A 16,555-nucleotide genomic window follows, 5' to 3' on the forward strand; every position below is an offset into this window, starting at 1 on the left:
TTTACTTTCGGGACAACATAGATATATGGACATTTGTTGACTTTTGAGGCGAGGTATCGTTGACTCCAACCCCATTTTTGTGTTGTGATGTGATAAATTAATTATAATTAAGATTAACCCACCTGCGATGTAGATCGCGATTAAAGAAAGGTTTGTGATTAATAAGGTTGATTAAGTTTTCTTTTATTTATTTGCCTTCAAAATATACTAGCTGAATCAAGCACTTTCTATGGGGTGAAGATGGAATATTAAGTACGTTTTTTAGATTAATCAAGTCAACAATCTATTCTTATTATTTTTCTGGTATACGATTAGAGAAAATTGGATTTTTTTGCTTTATTTTCTTATATTACTTGTTAGATCAAACACTTGTTATTAGACTCAAATTTATAATCAAAGATTTTTAGAGTCAGCAGCTTTGAATGTTAAATCCATGAATTCCTTGGAGTACATTAATGTTTATCACTGTACAAATGTATTTAAATTGAATTAGTTTTATGTTCTGTGAATGTTTTGCTTTTATGTTTACATTGTAGATGAAAATATTCAAAATATTTATTTTTAAAAGAATTTAAATTTTTTTAATCCAATTTCATTTCTTTCAAAACTTATTATGAATAAGATTTGAAATAAATAATAATTAATTCAATGAACTAAAAATTAAATAAGGATGTTAAACTATAAAAAGAGAAAATAATATATTTTTTAAAATATGCTTATATAAACACAACGTTATAAATTAATTAATTTTATAAATTTAAATTTAAAGACGAGACATGACATGCACATAAAGAATTATATGTATCGAAATATTTGACATAAACTTAAAAAAGTGGCAAAAAATTAATATTCTTGAAATAATTTTAAAAAATATATAAAGGTAGACAAATAAAGTCCCACTTATAAGAAATCAGTTTATTAAGAGTTTGTGTGTGTGTGTATTCGATTTATTGAGATAAATGACAACGTGTTTAGTAAATGAACTAGCTTCTGTTTTGTGTTTTTCCTTTCCCATGCACCAAAAGATTCATAAAAGTGTAAGTACAAAACCTTTTTTTTATTATTATGATTCAAAATATAAAAATAATAATTAACAATAATTACTCATCTTAATAAAATATATACTAATTATAAAAAGGTCTGAGATCCAATAATTTTCACTCTATTTTTTACCCTTTTTATTCACATAATTATCTCTTTCATATCTCTTTTCTGTTTCTCTTAAATTAAATATTTTAAAAAAATATATTTCTCACTATTTCCTTCTTATAAAATGTTGTCGAAGAGAAACTAAATTATACATATATAATATATAGTCTTTAAATTATTACGTCTAAATTACTTTAAAAAAAATATCTTGTAGTTTTTAGACTGAACCAATTTGTGCTTCAATAGTTCGATTATCCCCTTTGTCCATTTCCGGCTAAATGCTGAAAAAGAATTATCTTACCTTACCATTTTTTTTGGATAGTTATCTTACCTTACCAAAAACAAATGCTGAACAAGGAAACAAGTTATGACTAATTGACTATATAAGTTGTGCCTTGTGAGCATGTATCTTCTCTGTTTTATTTTTTCCTACAAAAAAAATATTAGATGATTTTCTCATTTTCAACACTATAAAAATTGTACCTAACTTAGGAAAACCAAAACTCAAAATCATATCCAAGAATTTATTTGTCAAAGTTTTTATTTTTACTAATAGTTTACTTTGAAATTTTATAGGAACCAGACCATTTACTTTAGTATAATATACCTATAATTATATATATAAATAAAGGGAATAGGGTATTTTAGTGTAACATTTTTATACATATTTTACTCCTATTATTACTATAATAAATTATTATTTTATTCCTATAAATATCTTTACAAATCGTTCACTAATTTTTACTATCTTTCTTTTTCTAAAAAAAATAAAGCAAAAAAGCAAACAGGCACGGAATGCTTATTTTTCCCTAATATATATAATATTAAAAACTACAAAAGTTATTGATTATTGACTTTATTTAGAAAATAAAATAATAGGTTTATTTTAACATGATATATACATTTAGTTTTCTTTGACTGTAATCATTACTAAAGGGTACTTTAATATATAAATTAATACTATATATAAAGGATCTTTAAGAAGTTAGTGGGACATTTGTGCCCCTACAATCTTTAACTTACATTCATCCCTAATATTATAACTTGTGTTAATTATTGTTGATCTCCAAGTATGTATCATTGTCCTTGAAAAGCTAAAAAAAACATATATAAATGTATAATCTAAAATACATGATTTCTTTATCAATTTGCCACATGAAAAATAATTTTTATTGTTAATAATAATATATTACTTAATTTTTTTATACACTTTGTACAAATAAATAAATTTGTAACAAAAATAATCATATGTAAATTATGGAAACTTTTTCAAAGAATAAATTATCAAACCTTTAGTAATATAAAATTATTATTTTTAATTAAACAAAAAAAATGATAGCTTAAAAATTACAATAATATAAATATTATACATTATGAAGTTTAAACTTATGATATGTTCAATAAAATTAGTTGAAAAGTTAGCTAAAAATTAAAAAGGTTAGTTGAAAGTTAAAAAATTAATTGATAATTGATAGGTGAAAAATTAACTTATTAAATTACAAATGTTTGATAAAATCAGTTATCAAAATAGCTGAAAAATATAAAATAACAGAAAAAAATTGTAATTTATTTAAAAATGATAACTAAAAGATGTGATAAATATATATATATATATATATATATATATATATATATATATATATAAAGTTAGAAACTAACGTTTTAAAAAATATTACTTTAAGTAACGTTTCAAAAAATGATAGAAGCTACTAAAATTATTTTTATGGACAATTAAACAAATTTTTTAACTAATAAAAAAACTAAAAATTAACTGAAATATCTTATCGAACATAAACTTAATACCGGTGAAAGACACAAGATTTTACACTAGTTAAAATATGATAAGAAAAAAAAAGAAAGGAAAGGACTAGGTTTGACAATAAGAAAATCGTTTCCCTTGACATTTTGTTATACCATGTGACATTCATCATTTTAAAAAGACCTTAATGTGTAAATTTCAAAGATTGATTTAAACATGTTAATAACTATACATAACACATTCAGATCAAACAACAAAAGTAAAAAAAAAAAAAAAATCAGAACATTTGCTTAAACTTGATGATGCATTTATTTGGAGAGAGGAATATGTTTAGTGATGCAAAACTCAGAGCACTCGATTCTATTTATAGAACTCTGTTCATCATAAAATTCAACATACGGGGATCAGAACGTGAGTGTAGATAGAATCTTGGAATAAGATCATGGATTATTATTGAACATTACTCAATGTAGGTTCAATGTGGACAAAAAATGAACCACAATTGAAAATGATTCTTCCCATAAAATAGCAATGAGAGTTCATTCAAAAATATAACAAGTCTATCCTTTGAACCAGGAAAATTCAACACGCATTTACTATATAAAATAATTTTATAATATCATTTAATCACAAATCATTGTTGATGTGACATTTAAAATAATTAACATAAAAGTTAACAATTTTATTATATAGAAAAAAGTTATGATTGGATAACACTAAAACATTTTATACTTTTACTAAATAATCATTTTTCAATTAGAAAATACATTACATTACACTGCCAATCTTTTAGCTGGAGGGATATTTTTAATCTAAATCATCCAATAATTTACGAATATATCTGACGATTCTCATTTCTCCTGACACCATGCAAGACCTGCGCGGCTCTTGCACAACCTGTCTTTGGGGCGACCTATATTGGAACTTAAGACGTATAAGCGCTTGACTCCTAAAAATATTTTGATGATAAGGTATTAAAATTTGTTAAAGACTAACTTTTGCGAAAAAAAATGTACGTATTTTTTACTCACAAGTGTCTATATTACAGTATTGACAATGCGCTTTTATGATAAACACTTTGTATGCCAAGCGTTCAATATCCGCTAAATAAGATTAGCCATATGTTTTTTCTAGAATTCCGTTCAATAAAACTAAAACATCCACTTGTTGTTCAACTTCTTTATATCATAAATGCTTTTACAACAACCTATATATGTTATTATACCTACCTCTTATATTTCTTGGAGACGAAGTATCTATAAGCTATAATCCTAACATGTTTCTTTTCATTTAATTAGACTAAATTATTTTAGATGAATAAGTTTGTTTTGTTTTTCAAATATCATGTTACATTTATTTATTGTGAATATGAATAGATCTGATACAGTAGCTCTCTACTCACGGTAAAATCAAAAGAAGAAAATATGTCAATTTATTAAAGAATGAGTACTAAATACAAAAAGAGAATGCACTACATGTATGATAGAAAATAACGAGTGCTTTGGTCTGAAGCGCAATTTCATTCTCCTAAATTTATAGAGGTGTTTGCGGGAGTATCTAAGACCAAATTTGGTTGAATCTGTTATCCAACATAATTAAAAAATTCTAAGGTTTGAGTTGGGTTTATAAATTTTATCGTGAAATCTAAGCCAAGTCAACTTAATCATTTGCGGGTTAGGTCAATTGGGTTTCAATATTTAATTTTTTTATTTTATAAAAAATATTTTTTTAGAACGATATTTTATTTTTCCTAGAGCTTTGAATCACTTATATGAAACTTATCACGATAGTTTGATACTAATACAATGATCAAACTCAATATATATTAGTAAATATATTTGAGATTAATGTATATGTACTCATGGTGTTAAATAGCTCTATTTCATTATCCAATCATAAATTACGGTTTAAATTACTATAAAATAATTATTTTAAAAGTTAATAAATTTATCATACATGATGAAAACTTATCATATATGATGAGTTGTAATTAGATGATTATCTAAAACTTTTATAATCATTTTTTCGTATTGTTTATGCATTTAAAAAAAGCTTTATACAGTAATGACTTTGGAAAATATATTTTTTATTGTCTTCATATTAATTATCTTGATTTTCTTAAATATGTTAGTGAATTCATGTCATATAAAGTTGCTGACGATTTTACATGAATCTAATAATTCGTGCATTGTCTTTTGTTTCATTATAATTGTTGTTTTAAATTGTCTTACATAGATGAAAGAGAATAATTATTTTATAAAATTAATCTAATCATCATTAATTATTTTTATCTTTTTTTATCATCATTGATATTATAAAAGATATAAATGAGAAAAAATAATCAATGTTACATTCAAAAGTTAAAATGATAATTATTGTAAGACTTTTTTCTTACACTAATTATTATTATTATGAGACAGAGAAAATGATATATTTCTTAATATATTTTTAATACTCCTACTCTTCTAATTAATTAATTTTTTTATTGAAAATTGCAATATTATGAGTGGGCTCATTAAATAAGAGATTGTATTTACAAAATTTTGTTATATGATTTTTAATAAATTTTTACCTTTCTCAAGATGTTATTACTCGTTCTAAATATTTTAGTTTCGCATAATATCTTCTTACACAATAAAGTTTTAGATATGTTTAATAGTTTAATTTTTATATATTGTCACTATAAAAACACATAGTTAATCCAGTATAAATTATCCGTGTAATTTTTTTACCATGTCGATCAATAACAAATTCATGATGTGTGACTTTAAAATAATTAGGATAAAACTTAAATATTTTAAAAATGTGACATTATGATTGATGGATGGTGTAAACAAATTTTACACTATCAATTAAATTAATAAAATTATTATTGATTTATTATTATAAAAATCCTTATTATTAATATATTATAAAACAATTATTTAAGATTCAATAAACTTACTATATGCTTATTAATTAAATTTAAATAAAATTTCATTAATTACATTTTATTATTATTAACATATATTTTATTAGTTCAGTCAAAAGAAATATATATTTTATTAGTTCAGTCAAAAGAAATATATATTTTCTTAGTTAAGAACACCACATAAAGTCAAAGTTATATTTTAAGATATGAGTTAATATAATATTTTCATTTATTGTTTATAAAAAATACATTTTCTACCAATTATAAATTAATTTTTGTGATGCATTTTATGGTAATCATTTTAAAATTTAACAAATTTATCATATGAGCACAAATAATTAAATGATAGTATAAAAACTCTTTTGCACTTTCACTATACTTCAATTAAATTCAATAAATAAATAAAATTCTTTTATATTATTTGACTTCATATGAGACCATTAGCAATAAATTGAAAAGGGTTTGACTATATTTGAAATTTACCAGAATTCAAATAGCCAAAATTCTAGAATTTTCGAATATTTTACTTAAATTATATTTAAGCTCTTACAAGGAAAAAAATTAACATAAATTATATTTTTTTTCATTTTGTTATTAAACTTTTTGTTTAAAGACATTTTAAAATTAATTAAGTAATTAATTTTTAAAATATTTTTCTCAGTAAACTAAAAAGTATATACTTTCAACATAATTTATGAGACCATTAGCAACAAATTAAAAAAATTAGAATAATAATAATAAAAAAATTTGTTTACTATATTTAAAATTCAAATTTTGTAGGTAAAATAGTACAATTTGCAAACATTTTACTTAAGTCTTAAATTATCATGTCATTTATTGTAAGAAAAATTTTAATCAAAATTAAATTAATTTATATCTTATCATAATTTTTTTAATTTCGAGGTTCAACTTTTGTTTAAAGATATTTTAAAAATTAATTAATTAGTAAAATATTTAATGATATATACAAAAACTAATTTTCGAAAAACTAGAAAACATATATTCCATATATTAAATATAGATGTAAAAAAAGTATATAAAATTTATACTGTTAATTTTTTAAAAAATTACATTTTTTTTCTAGTTTTATAATTTCAATAATTGATTTGTAATTAGATGGTGATGTAAAATTGTTTTACATCATTAATGCATATACATTAATTATGTGAGAACTTGAGAACAATTAATAACAATTAAGAACTTGAGAACTTGAGAACAATTAATAACAACCATTAAATTGTGATTAAAAATAAAAATAGGTTGAGATTAAAAAATTTAAATTAAAATATATTTGTAAAAGCAAATAACACAATAATAGAGGTTGAATTGTGTTTTTAGAAATTTAAAGACTAAAATCATGTTTTATCGTTTGATGTAAATAAATCTAAAAACACCTACACAAATTTTGATTTAAACTTTATCAGATGAGTAAAATAATTTTCTTTGAAAAACAAAAAGAGATATAAGATCTAAAAAAAATTAAAACCCTTTGACAGATAAACAACAAGAAACATACAAAAAATTTATAATGATTCATCTTAACCCCGAAACTATGTTCAGTTTTTTACCACCACCAAATTTTTACTAACTTATCAAAGCTACATGTGTCATTTATGACTTTTACACTTATAAGTTCTACCCCAAACTTACTTAAACCCCAATATTTTTTGTCTTACTAAGTCACTGGTGGCTCTAAATAAATCAAAAATATTTGTTGGAAGTTTACTCACTAACTAAAGTATGATTGTTTAACAAACAGATATATCATTTAACACTTTTAGCTTTTTCTCTCGAGTTATACAAGATATTTTGAGAGTTTGGTATCTCTACAATAATATATATTTATGATAAAAAAAATGAAAGAATGATTCTCGTAGATGATTATATCTTGTTTCTTCAAAGCTTCTTTTATATTTAACATTCATCTCTAAGATCTTATGTCTCACATTGGTTGGATTCTTCACTCCTGATCTTCCTTTGAAGTCTTGAGTTTGTTGGAGTATTTAATGCTTGCATTAGATACACGTATCTTCTTCATGCAAAGTCAATATTGATAGATTAGCATGTCTTGTATTTCAACAAAGAAGTAACTTATTTCATCATAGCAGATCTGCAACAACAAAACGTTGATAAGGATCAACATCTTTCTGTGAATTTTATTTATTCTTCATATGACTTTGACATATCTTAGGAGAATATTTTTTGCATAAAAGAATCTTAGACACAAAATATTAATAAAAGTCTGAAATGCACTACTTAAATACTACATTAGATCGCCTTATGAGTATACTATTTGAAAACTTTATATGCATAGATATAGGATCATAATCTGATAACTCATTAAATACAATTTTTATTATTTGTATTTATTTGCATCCAATCAAAATAATTAAGAATCCTGATTTGTCTTTAAAATATAAATATTTTTTTACTTAACACTAATATAATCATTAAATATGTAAAAGATTCACCAAATAAATCATGTCCTTAAATATCTTAATTATCATTAATCCACCACCACTATAGTCAACCACCACCACCACCTCTATCACTATGAGTGTTGTCGTTGTCATCGTCAACACCACCTCGATAGTGATACTGTAGTTGATGATGATGATGACGAGAATAATCATGATGATGACTAAAACACTTATCATAATACTTATAATGCTAATATATATTTTGATTGTTAGATTTTATTTTTGTTAAAATATCTTTTCATAAATTACTATTTATCATAAGATTACATATTTTTACATTAAATATTTAAAAGTCATATATAGTAATGCAAGTATATTAAAGATCATATCTTATGTGATTTGAGTATATAAATGTTAAGAAGCCGTCCAGCAATTTTTTTTACCAAGCACAACAAAAAAATCTTTAAAATTATTAACGTCGTTCTTCTTTTTTTAGTTGACATTATCAACTTCTTTTGAACATATTGTTTATTAATGATAAAATTTATTAAAGATCAGAAACAAATTTTGTAAATCCCACTTTTTATTCAATGAGTTTCAATCACAATATTGTAATTTCAAACAAAATTTAATTAATAAAAATGAGTATTAAAAAAAGTATTGAAAAAATATATTAATGAGAAAATTAAATTAATCATTAATTATTATTAATTTCTATCATTATATTTTGTAAAAAAAAATTCATTTATTAGCTTTTTACCAAGTGTATTACCGTATCAGATATAAAAAGTATTTCAAATTCAAAACCAACCAATAGTTCTAGTGAAATATTTTTTGAAAAATTCCGAAACAAATGCCAAAAACGTCAAAGCGTTGACTGATCAACGGGGCCATTTTCGTCTTACCAAGCAGAAACGGCTACGACTTGGTAAGAAACCCGGAACAGTGCGCATCGTTTTCACGCATAAAAGTTGGTGCGCAGACCCGGCGCAGGATAGCACCACCGTTCACAACGCGCCACGTCATCCTGCGCAGCATTCACCTTCGTCCACCGCGATGCACTACACTCTCCCGCGAGAGCGAGTATAAAAAGCAAAAAAAATAAAAATTAAAAAACAAAACACACCAACAAACTCGTTTTCTTTTTCCCCATTTTTTCTCTTTCTTTTTTTTTCTTTTTCTTTTTTCATTTTCATTTTCCCCTTCCCTTCGTCTCCACAGTTGACGCCATTCTCGTCTCCCTTTTCCAACAAACCGTTTCCTCGGGAATTGAGAGAGTTCTAATTCTGCCCCTCGCGGCTTCGCGAATTTACCAATCCGAGAGTCATGGCTCCAGCCACCACCAATTCCTCGCCCTCGGCTCAGCGCCACGTCGGCTTCAGCCGGCGCACGCAGGCGCCGCGCCAGCTGGACGGCGACTCGCCGCCAGTGAATAAGTACCGGATGCTGTCAGAGATAATGGCGCGCGCGCCGTACGCGGTGGTGGAGAGAGAAACTTACAGCGACCTCTTGTGCGACCAATGCGGCTCCGGCGAGCTGCCGGAGGAGCTGCTTCTCTGCGACAAATGCGATAAAGGCTTTCACATGAAATGCGTGAGGCCTATCGTCGTGAGGATTCCGATTGGATCGTGGCTTTGCCCTAACTGTCAAGGAGGGAAGAGAGTGCGGCGTAAGAGATTCTTATTCTCTTCGTTTCGTTCTCTAAACGTGTTTTTTTGTTTTTCTGTTGTATTTATTTATTTTTACCGCTAGCGATTATGAATGTGACATTGTGTCTGCATGTTTCAGCTTTCTCTCAGAAGAAGATAATCGATTTCTTCGGGATTCGGAGGAGTTCTGATGATGCTAATGATAAGCGTTCCTCTCAGGGTAATGATTAATTTCAGACATGTTTGTTTGTAATCTATACGTTTTATACTAACTTATTATTATTTTAAAAACAACTTGTTTTAATAATCATTTGGCAAAAAAATATCACATTGAGTGAATCGAGTTTTCAATTAAAGTTTAGTGCTGTGAAAGTAATGTGGATTCAATTTGGTTTCAGGGTTCGTGTATGAGCAAAATAATTGGACATCAGAGTGTGTGGCTCGTGAATCATATATGTTTTATATTGCTTGATGTGTGTTTTGAGTTTTATTAGAGATATGCATGATTTCATGTAATGATCTTTTGGAATTTGTATTAACGTTATCTGAATGCAGCATGCGTGTTTGGTTGGGGGGGTTAATATTCTTGAGCCTTGCGGAATACAGTTCCATGGTGGTGGAGTGTTTCTTTTCGAGTTATGCAGGATGTGGGAGTAGTGATGTTTCCATTACTGAGCTCTGCAAACTTTAGGCTTGATTTGCTATAGATTATCATGTTTATTGATAGATATCATCAAATGAATGATTAAGTTGGATTTACCATGCCTATAATGATATGATAAGTAGACTAATTAAAGCTGCATGCAATTATTTATTGTGGTCGTGAGTTGAATGAACAGATAGCTATTAAAGTTTTTGTTTTTTTATTCCTTATATATGCCTTTCTATTTCATGATCTAGACATTAAGATTGAATTGATGAAACACGGTATTGGATGAAAAGATTCATATTTTAATTTCAGTTGCATGGCAATTTGAAAATTATGTGTGAGGCGGCTGCTAGGTCGCATTTTGTGAGCATGCAGATTTTGGTGCAATTTGTCTCATGGAATGTCTCTATGAAACCTAATCTGTTGTTTGAAGGCAAAGGAGGTCAATCAAATATCTAATGGCTTGGCAGTCATCATAGCTGTCTTTTTTTCATGGGGTTCTTAAATAGTAAAATTGATAATCTTCACCTGAAATTATGTCTTTGCAAAAATTCTATTCACATCCACTTGTTTAGCATATATATGCCTTCATGCTTGTAGAGAAGTCTAAATTCCCTTGGCTTTGTATGAGAATGCATTGATACCCCATTTAATCCAAAAGTTATGTGAACCTCCTAATGTTTATATAAAATTGCAGCTAACACTGAACAAAATTTGTAGTAGTTAGCTCTAATTTCGGTGTAATAAATTGATGTGTTCTTAATCAATGCCATAATAGAGAAGTGAAAGTACAATTATGTTTGGAATAGGTACATAAATACGCTGTAAACAATTCTTAACAACACAAATACTAAATAGTCAAGTTGATGTCTCTAAGGAACAATAATAATGAAATGGATGCTGGAGTCATGATTTATATGTAGACTATGGAAGTAGAAAAGGAAAATCTGACATCAATGTAGATATAGATTGATTGAAAGTGATCCATCATTTGGCAACAAATGATGTTGCTATAGCAACTTTTCATGGAAACTAAAAAGATTTTGGCTTAATTGAGAAAATGTTTGTTACGCTCTACATTTTTATGAGCTCTTCGTTACAAGTAATGAAGGCTGCAGAATAAATTATGCATGTTAATATCCCTTTGAATATTTGTTCCTTCAGATTTTTGATGAAATGTATTCTTGTATGCTTTTGTTTTCCTAGACTGGCAAACACTTCTAAGTTCATGTTTGTTTTTACTACACACTGGATGTACCATGAATCTTTAGGTGATTTTTTATTGGTAAAATAGGCAAGAAAAAGAAAAAACTTTCCGATACTTTTTTCCTTAAACTTATATGATAATGCTTTGACATCATGTTCTTAATGTTAATTTGTAAAGGGTACTCTTAAGTATACTTATGCCTCAACATTGTGGGATGTCCATATAATCCTAAACATATGATATCTGATTGGAACTTTTTTTTCTTGATTTATCTGTTCTGAACTTCTAGATGCTAAAAAGCGTAAGAAATGTTCACGACCTCTGGTATTACATAAGAAAAAGAGGAGATTGTTACCATTTGTTCCTACAAAAGATCTTAACCGGAGATTGAAACAGATGGGTTCTCTTGCTTCTGCTTTAACAGCCTTAAATATGGAATTCAGTGATCACCTCACATACTTGCCTGGAATGGCTCCTAGATGTGCAAATCAAGCCTTACTTGAAAATGGCGGCATGCAGGTTTCAACTGATTATTTTTCTTGTAGAGTTTTTACCCCTAGAAATGAACCTGTAACAAACAGGCTAATTAATTAGCATGCACATCTCCACCATTGTGTTCTTATTTGATAGGGTTTTTTACTGTTTCCTGTTAGACTCTTTCCAAGGAAGACATGGAGACCTTAGAACAATGCATTGCTTTGTCTAAAAGAGGCGAATTCCCTCCCTTTATGGTTGTTTATGATTCACGTGAAGGGTACCCATCTTGAACTCATCACCATGAAATAGGAAATCAACCTACGGTACCTTAATGTTTAGTGGATTTTTTCTTGATTCTGTGATGTAGCTATACTGTTGAGGCTGATGACCTAATCAAGGATATGACGATTATTGCTGAATACACTGGTGATGTGGATTACCTTGACACACGGGAACGTGATGACTGTGACAGTATGATGACCCTTCTTCTTGGAGCAGAAAGTTCTCAAAGTCTTGTTATTTGTGCTGATAAACGAGGAAACATTGCTCGCTTTATCAGTGGCATAAATAATCACACACAGTAAGCCTGTCTTGTTTATCTCATGCCAAATTTCGAATAAAAAGAATAGAATATGAGGATAAGGGAAAAAATGAACCAGATCATTTCACTTAAGGTTCCTTCTTGCAGTCCAATTTATGAATTGTTTGGCTTTAGCATGCTCTTTAAAGAACTCGACATTTTAAGATTCCAACTTTTACATTTTATTTTTCATGTACTATATATTGCTAATTCTTAAGTTTTTTGTATTTAAAACATATCCAATTCTGATGCAGGGAAGGTAGGAAGAAGCAGAATTGTAAGTGTGTGAGATACAATGTTAATGGTGAATGCAGGGTCTTTTTGGTTGCCATTCGTGATATTTCCAAGGGAGAGAGGCTATATTATGATTATAATGGTCATGAGTATCAATACCCGACTCATCATTTTGTCTGAGTGGAAGACAAATACATCCTAAACAGCCTAGGGTGGTTGGGACACAATTTTACGACCTAGAGTGGTTGGGACGCAATTTTAGATCCTCGGGAAAGGATTTTATTTATATTCTTGAAAGTTTCAACTAATTGTAGCAGATTCAACAATTTTGCCCCTAAATTATCGCCATGGGCCATTCATTGTAATTTATGCTGTAGAGCTGCCCAATTATGTGGCTTTAGAGATGAATAGAGTACCTTAGAAAAACCTTGTTCATGTAGGTTATGTCTCAGAAGATGAGATATACATTTTTTTTTTCAATACAGTTTCAAGGAATTTAAATGATTCTCAGATTTTTACTTTGAAGAGATTGCATTTGATCTTTTTTTTTTCCCTTTCCTTAGCTTTTATTATTTCTTTAAATGAAATATTGGTCGATTCTGTTTTGTATGCCAACCTAAGCCCTCAGAGATGAGGGGTATGAATACACTTGAAAATGCATATATGGAGATCTCTCTATTTTTAAGTGTTTTTTCTTGTAGTTAAAAGAAAGGCTGGACATGTGTTTGCTAAATTTTATACGCTTAGCTACCTTTATAAGATGCAATGAGTATTCTCATGCTGATATTTCGATTTTTGAATGAAATTCATGTTGGAAATTCAGTAGCTGATACACTGAAGTCTCTACTGCACTTTTTCTTAGACTTCGTGGGGCGTGTAGATACATTTAGTAAATTATAATTTTTTGATTTGTATGCCCTCTATACCAAGTTCTTCTTTAATTGAGGATACCACATTGACTTGTGGTTTAACATGTGTGCATTCTATTTGACTTCCCGTTTATACGTGAGTTAGAGAGAATAGCAGAATTCTTTTACTTCACCAAGATCTTAATTTTGGATTTTGATGTTTATAAGGACTTTTTAATTGGGAATTTTAAGATTATTCGTTGAAAACTACATTTATTTATTCTTGGATAGGACATTCATTTGTTTATCCTTTGTTAGGTCATTACTGTGAATGATTTATTTTATATAGACATGTAAATGCCCCACACGCAAAAGCTTGAGGGCCCTTAGCTTGATTTTAAACAAGATTATTTTTTCTAGGTTTTTTGTTTTAGTCTTTTAGATCTCTCTTCCTTAGTAGATTCATAGGTTGCTGCTATATTTGGTAGATTGCCTAATTCGGGTATGCTCGGAATATTTTTCTTTCCAAAAACAAATTGCATCTTTTTTTTTTTGGTAGGACGAACTACTTCAGTTCTTGTCTACAACTTTGATCAACAAAGGTATCAGGAGTGCAAATCTTCTGGTTTCAAATAGGCCACTCTTGCATGTATATCTCATAGAAAGTCCAACAACTTATAACACGCATCACATATAAAATAAAATGCATGTTTGGGTATCTGTTGCAAACGAATGTTGGTGGTAAAAATAAAGTTTGTAAAAGCATCCACACCCTTCCTTTTGGGTTCAGTTTGTGGTGAACCACTGAATTTGGTCTCAAAATTCGTACATAACAAGTTATATTAGAAACCAAACAAGCTCAAATTCAACTTTCCTACTCAGTTCAAAAACCTTGTGGAGAATTAGCAAAGTTGAAGTTTGAATAGAAAATATTTCATATATGAATAGTATTGTGTTAAGTAGGGTCATTTCTCGTAAAGGATTCCGATGGTTCTAAACAAAACCAAAATTAATTAAAAAAAACTAAAGCTGCATATATGCATGAAAGCTCAAAGCTGTATAAAAAATAAAAAATAAAAACTCTAGCACTAAATCAGATTTCTCATTCCTGCCATGTGATAAAACAACCAACTTGAGTGAAATAAGGTAAGTGCTTAGTAAGAAAGAATGTAAATAAGGTAAGTTGTTTAACAAGATGTAAGATTCAATTTGTCATGTTTTGTGGGGATGTCTACCTTTATCATTGTCAGCATCTAATCAGGTTCAAGGATTTCGGTCTAGGCGTTTAATTTGCCCGGCCGCAAAAGAATAAAAAGTAGAGTCATCTAGAAAATTTATTGCATTAGTGCAAAGGTTCTATCTCGACAAGGCCATGCTTGGTTGTTTAGATATGTAGCTCTTAACCCCACCCTTGAGAACCATCTATTCCAGATTTGGTGAGCAAATCTACATGTAAACAATAGGTGTGGGCTAGTTTCATGAGCTCCATGCCACAGGGCGCATAAAGAATCCTCTTCCCCTAGTTGAATATTTCTTTTTTGGAGATTTTCTTTGGACGGTAATCTATTGTGAATCACCCTCCAAAGAAAAAAAAGAAAAAAAAGATATAATGCATTTACTTTTAAAGGGATTTTACATTTTCATATAGTTATGAAGTATTATATATCATAAATTTATTTACTTTTATTAATTATGTTAAAAATTATACTTATTATAGATACAAATCAAAAGTGTTTTTGAGAGTTTTTCTAATGAAAATATAAAATTTTCTTTTTTCAATAAAAAAATTCTCAAAAATATTTATATCCTTGTATCCAAATATACTTTTTTTTATTATAAATTGACAGAATAATTTTTTGTTTTACAATAACAGTGCACACAAATTAATCTTAAAGAAAAAAAAGGAATATTAGATGGATGAGGAAGAAAAACACATTTTTTTTTTAATTTTCACTTCACTTTATCCCGTTTTAAACAATATAAATGAAACTTGTTACGTTTGGAGTCTCCAAAACTCAATTCACTTGAATTTCTTTAATATAAAAATAAAAATTAAAAAACCACAATTTTGATCATGTGTTTTTTCTTTGGATAAACTATTCTTTTGTTTCCTTAGATTTAGTGGTTGAGTTTTAACATAACCTTAAAATAGTAGAATTGTCTCAGTTGAGAATATTTGTGGTCAAAGATGAATCCAAGACCCCTAGTTAAAATAATAATAATTATTATTATTGTTATGCATATAAAAATAAAGTCACGAAATATTTAAATCAAATGCTGTGGGCTAAAAAAAATGAAATAACTAGCTGAATTAAGCATAAAAGTATTTAGTAAACTAAAAAAATAAAACTTTAAGAAAAAAAGCTAGCAAATAAAACACAAAAGTTGATGAAAATTACGAGCAATGGGTTAAAATTATATAAATAGGGTGGTGGCAGGAATGATTTCTTTTTTTAAGTAATTTAAAAAAAAATGTTAGTCTTCATGTCTCTCACTCATGAACTTGGCTGTGGCACTTCCCCTGCCCCCATCGATAGTAGATGCGGCGGCAGCGCACAGCAGGTGATCCCGTTCTCAAAGCTGCAGAGAGGTTGAACTGCATCCTTTTCCTTTCAACGAGCCACCCAGCACTCTTCCTCCGCTTCCTCTGTAGTTTCGTTCACGGTTTCGAA

The 16,555-nt window shown here is 28.0% G+C and overlaps 1 protein-coding gene across 1 annotated transcript; it reads left to right on the forward strand.

Moving 5' to 3' along the window:
• Positions 1-9,367: 9,367 nt before the first annotated feature.
• On the forward strand, positions 9,368-13,560 carry LOC114415766 (probable Histone-lysine N-methyltransferase ATXR5). The gene is made up of 6 exons (XM_028380605.1): positions 9,368-9,908; positions 10,028-10,108; positions 12,034-12,263; positions 12,398-12,498; positions 12,589-12,801; positions 13,056-13,560. The coding sequence occupies exons 1-6, from the start codon at positions 9,566-9,568 to the stop codon at positions 13,213-13,215; spliced, it is 1,128 nt and encodes a 375-aa protein (XP_028236406.1). The 5' UTR covers positions 9,368-9,565; the 3' UTR covers positions 13,216-13,560.
• The last annotated feature ends 2,995 nt before the right edge of the window (positions 13,561-16,555 follow it).

Source organism: Glycine soja, chromosome 6, assembly GCF_004193775.1.
Source record: "Glycine soja cultivar W05 chromosome 6, ASM419377v2, whole genome shotgun sequence".
Taxonomy (NCBI): domain Eukaryota; kingdom Viridiplantae; phylum Streptophyta; class Magnoliopsida; order Fabales; family Fabaceae; genus Glycine; species Glycine soja.